The sequence below is a fragment of the Poecilia reticulata genome, linkage group LG2, assembly GCF_000633615.1.
Source record: "Poecilia reticulata strain Guanapo linkage group LG2, Guppy_female_1.0+MT, whole genome shotgun sequence".
Taxonomy (NCBI): domain Eukaryota; kingdom Metazoa; phylum Chordata; class Actinopteri; order Cyprinodontiformes; family Poeciliidae; genus Poecilia; species Poecilia reticulata.
The window spans coordinates 932535-938193 of NC_024332.1; the positions used below are offsets into that span (position 1 = coordinate 932535).

The window sequence follows — 5659 nt, forward strand, 5'->3', positions numbered from 1 at the left end:
AAAAACACAAAATCAGGAATCTGCAGTTTCAGCTGGAGCATCGGATAAACCCCAAACACCAACCTTTTCTTGGTTTAGCGATACGGTGTGGACCGGTATGGGCTGCCACTTTAAACTGGGTTGAAATATCTGCTGACCTTTAGGGGGGTAGAGGCCTACGCAAAAGAAAGACACACTAAAGGTTAAAGATCACTTCATGAAAAAAGWAAGACAGAATYCAGTTGTTCAGACCTGCAAGGTTGGCTTCAGCGCTCATCAGGGTGCGATCAACGTCTGTACTGCGAACTAAAATCTGGTGGAAGACGAGAAAACGTGTTCAGCTGTTTGCTAATTCTCAGGTGAGCTGGAATAAAGGTGATGTTTCCGTGTCTCACCTCGTGGCGGATGTAGGATTCATTGAGGAAGTCTTTGTACCGCGTCCGCAGATACTGACCCAACTCATACTGCTGCCTCATCCCGACCTTCCAACACAAACCAGACATTTAGAACCATCAGAAATCTAATCAAAATACTCATTAACTTTACTTCTAGAGTCGCCTGACTTATGACACCAGATACCGTTATGGGAAGAGTTTGGTAGTAACTACTTACATTTACTCACATTTACTTGAGAAACGTTTTGAAAAAAAATTACTTTTTGGAGAATTTTTACTATGCTGAACTTTTTACTTCTACTTGAGTAAAATTGATTCTCTACCCACAGTGAGTAACTTTACTGAATGAAGAACAAGCTTGTTTTAGCCTGCAGTTTTTGTCAAAGTTTCATAAACTTTATACTTAAAGAATTTGATTAGGATTTTTTTTTTGTCATTTATTTGAATTATCTTCATTTTGATCCATAAAATACCCCAAAGTTCCACAAAATTAAAATTTTGGTCCATTTGATGATGTAATTTTTAAATATTAAATGATCGATGTTTTGATCAGGTACTCAATACACGAGTCATCTTTTTACCAAATATTGGCTACTTGTTACTTGAGTAAAAACATGTTGAAGTAGTGCTACTCTTACTTGACTACAGACTTTGGGTACTTCATCCACCTCTGGTTGTAGAGAGAGCAAAACTTAAAGCTATTTTACCTGTGATAGCTGTCCAAAGCCCTGAGGCCAGGCGCTTTCTTGGTGAGGGTCAGTAGGAAAGGCTTTCACGGGTGACCTGTCACCATGTCGAAACAACTGGAGGGAGGAGGAGAGAAAAGAGGTCAGGCAACATGTAGACAGAAATAACTGGTGTCATAGATCCATCATGGGATATATCTAAACAGGTCATTTCTGCTGATTTTAATTATTATGGCTCAAAGTTTTACGCTGTTAGGATTCAAATTAACCAAAATAAACACTTGTGGATCCAAATCAAAGAGCTAAAGTGAAAGACGTCCAAACTGAAAATGCAGAGTCATCAAAATCATCAGCTGACACCTTTGTTCCACTTTTATCAGTGTCTGGCTGCAGGAATGTCCAACTATCTGCCAAAAGTTTATATATCATTCAACAGCTTTACAACCATATTCTTTAAAACCAGTTTGCACAGGTCAAACAACCCTCCAAAAAGTAACATTTCCATTACAAACCAAGGGTTTTGTAATCATGTCTCACTCTCCTTGCAGGCTCAATAGTCCAGTAAATCAGGTTAAAGTATTGATACTTTAACCTGATTTGGTATCACCACAATAGAGCTGACACTTCAAATAACATGGTTTCACTACTCAGTTCTCAAGCCACCACAGGGAAGTGCGGCTTGCCGGTTCGTCCCACATGAGATGACACCCCAAACCGATGCATCCATAACAGCCAAAAAAAGACAAACCAGGTGTGCAAACTCTATTTGTAGGCTGGATTATCCCCTTTTAGAGTCTTAATCTAATTTGCTTCAGGTTTCACTGGAAACCTCAGAAACTAGGTGACAGTTTCTAAGAATGTGCATGGCCTTTTGACCTTGATAAGCAAAATTAGTAACACCTGTAAAATGTATATATAGGGGGAAAAAATAGCATGTATTCATATTCTGTATTCATCTTCCCATCAACTCTGACATCCTCTATAAGGATGCATCTTTGCACAGTAAAACGTGACTAATCTCAAAGTAATTTCAGTCTGTCTATTTTGTTAGGAAAATAAGGCAAAGTAGATAAGAATTGATTTGAATAGTTAACAACTGTATTCAGTTACCTTACATGCTACATTATTTTTTGTGAATATGTTAAAAACAGAAGTGAAGGATGGCAGACTATTAAAAAACAGGAAGTGACTTTACATTTAACAAAGAGAAGAAAAATACAATGCCAGCAAATAGCCGTTCAATAACTTGTCTTCCTGATTACATTGTGTTAGCTGAGCAGACTATTCATTACTTTATGTCCCTTCAAAGGCGTCTCACATTGTTCTAAATATGTTAGCCTCAAACAAACATTAACATTACTTAAAAGTTAATAAAACACATGTTGTCTTAATATGTAGTGCAGCTTTAGAGAGGCTTAATGTTAGCTAACCCTATAAACCAAAATCTATGACATTATTAAAATTAACATAATCTACAATAGTTTATTTTCGAGCCGAATTAATAAGAGTAGATCAAACATTTAACAACATTCAAAAAGTTGCATAATTAACCAAGCATGTTGACATACGCGCATATGAAAACAATATTTAACACATTTTGAAGGCAATTCTGTAGTGTTCAGCCATATCGGTGCAGGTATTAACAGTTTCTGTAGCGTCATAGCAAACATTACCAGCACTCACCACTGTAGCATAAATTAGCTGTCTCTCAGCAAAAACTTGTCCACATGCAGAGGCCAAAGAAACGAGAAAGAGAGCCGACGTTGACACCATGTTTCCTCCGCTAATGGTTCGGCTCTGATACCGCCGCGCAGTGTTGGTTGACGGTTTTCTTTCCCTGCTACGTTCAGAGAAAGGTAAGCGAGCCGTTACTAGCATCCACTTCGGAGAAAAACGGAAGTGACAGTAAAAACTAAAACAGGTCACGTGAATAAATGGTAAATAAAAATGGTTTAACAAAATGCTTAATTAACGAAATCGTCAGCTACATGAAGGATTTCAACGAACATTTTAAGATCTTGCACGATGACAGATAATTACACTTTGCTTATCACCACTTACGTTTTGAAAAAACACAAACCGGAAGTGTCTCATTTGTCTTCCGCTTTAAGTGTTTGACAAGTGTGTTGGAGGCAAAACTCTCAGTATATAATAGAAATATTATTTACTTGTATATTTACGAATTTAATACCATTTGGTAATTTAATAATAATTATTTACATAATATAAAATTTTATATTATTCAATCTCCCGATTATCAGACATTATAGGTGTTTGCAAATCCCAGCAACTAACTATTGCAAGAATATTTCAAGGTCTCTTTATTTATTTTTTACCTATTGGCTCCACGAGAGCATCATTACTTATCAATAAATTTTAAAATATTAGTAAAAGTGTGGAGTGTTGTGTAGCTGGTGCTCTGATCAAGTCTGGTTAAAACTGATATTTTTTTAAGAGCGGTATTTGTGATGCTATAACATGCAGTCAAGATAATATATTTATCTAAAAAAAGATCCCAAATAAGTTTTAGATATATTTTTATTGTCACTTTTATTGTTAGCGTTATCACAATAAATCATAAAATACAGGATACAATTTTAAATTCATATTGGCCCCAACTCCAATATAGCTCTCATTTTTGAGTGGATTTTTTATTTATTTTTTAATAAAATGTGTTTTCTGTTTTTTTGCCCCTAGATGTCAGTATTGCTACAAGTAGAAGTCCGGAAGACGGGTGAGCTTTTTTCATTCTGTTTTTCTAAATTAACTCCTGTGCAAAACAAGAAAAAAAAAAAACGAGCAGGAGTAAAACTTAAATCAATAATACTGATACAGAGGGCAATACTGATGGGGAATAGTCAGGATTAACCTTAATCTGGTGAACAGATGTGGTTGTTGCTTTTTAAGAAGCTAAGATACCCCATTACTCTGACACATTGGAGTGGTTCATTTTAAACAAATTAACTTTGTTCACGACAAAAACAACTTCTCAAAAGTCCCCTGTAGTCAGTTCTGCTTTTCCGTAAATAAGCCAAAGTTTGTCATGACAATATCCCCGCTTTTGATCCCCCTCAAGGATCAACTTAATAAAAACTTTGCGCTTTTAGAAGATACATAACTGTGATAAGAAATAAAAATCTCGTAACATTTCAATAAAATAAAAACTTAAGAAAAATTAATCCTTAAAATAAATGAACACACTTCAGAATTAATGGCAAAAATTAATTCAATATATGTAGATGAAACATAGTAAAAGTAGTTGATGATTACATCAGTAACAAATCCTCCCACTAGGGTTTTGACTTGTACTTAATAAACGGAATGTAACTAAGCAACAAAAAAATCATCTTCTTCATCGTCATCTGGAAGTTTCATCACCTGCAGCAAGCAATAAAGAATAAGTGGTCATCTGATGCGTTACTGCTCAGTCAATGGTTCTCTCCATCAGCCCTCTTACACATGGGATCAAACGACATCCATTAAGTGCCATAAATTGCAAACAACCAGCGCTGTTAGGATGGAGATATATAGATATATATATGGTTTGATGTTTATAGTGCTTTATTATCAAGTTTTTGCTCATTTAAACACCTGCTCTACTGATGAGTTGGGTGTGGGTTGTCTTATTTTAGTGCTAAGGAACCAAAACACACCGAAATGTGCAGGACAAGTTAAGTAGGTCAATAACAGGCTAGTAGCAGTTAGGCTAGCATTACTGGCTCACTGCTCACTTTCTCAATCATTTCTTTCAATTTTCTTCCTCGCCTGTTAAATGTGAAACCCTTGGACCTTGTTATCCATGGCTGTCATAGTGTTGAATTAACCGCTACACCTTTTTTCAGATTATTTGTGTGACTGTGGTATTTTCTTAATATTCCTGACTCAATGGACAGCAATGGCGCACGATAAGTCATGCAATGTCCCATCCAGTAATATATATCAATACTTCTGTCTTGCACTCTATCCTTGCAGCTCCTTTCAAACTTCCTGCTACTCAGGAGCAGGTGTCAGGTTATACTGTGTTCCACTCAATGTTGCTGGTAAAAAGAAGTTCATGCTCTTAAAAGTCCGATTTGCCATGGCTATTTCTTGGATTCCTAGTTGGGGAGGCAACAGCAACCCTCTGCCAACTTAGTAGATTTGTCTTCGAAGGAACACTCTGGAGGTGTTCCTTCGAAGAGTATGCAGCGGCTGGCGGGGACCAAGCCAATGCAGACCATCACTGACGTGTCGGTGACGAGCAGAATCTTGCACGGCCCCAGCCGCTTGGATTTCATCGGGAAGTCTTTGATCAGCACCCACTGGCCAGACTGGAAGTTATGCACTGCAAAAAGTCCCCTTTCAAAAACAAGAAAAAAAAGTACAAAAATAGGGTATAATTTTCTTAAAATAAGAAAAATTATCTGCCAACAGAACAAGAAAATTTATCTTGTCAAGATTTTCTAAAACAAGAAAAAATATCTAACCAAGATAAACCTACAATATCTTAAAATGAGTGTATTTGTACTTAAAACAAGCCAATTTTACTTATACGAGTAAGATATATTATCTTATTTTAAGAAAAATTATCTCAAGTAAAGAAAATGTTACTTGACACTG

The 5659-nt window shown here is 36.3% G+C and overlaps 1 protein-coding gene across 1 annotated transcript in view; it reads right to left on the minus strand.

The window, feature by feature from the left end:
* Window positions 1-12: 12 nt before the first annotated feature.
* Window positions 13-5659, minus strand: part of LOC103476957 (lysosomal acid phosphatase-like) — a 13839-nt gene continuing 8192 nt past the window's right edge. The window contains exons 3-5 of the mRNA XM_008429735.2: window positions 375-461; window positions 232-292; window positions 13-155 (exon numbers count right to left, since the gene is read on the minus strand). Of these exons, the coding sequence (XP_008427957.1) occupies window positions 13-155; window positions 232-292; window positions 375-461 (291 nt within the window). The remainder of the gene's footprint in view (window positions 156-231; window positions 293-374; window positions 462-5659) is intronic.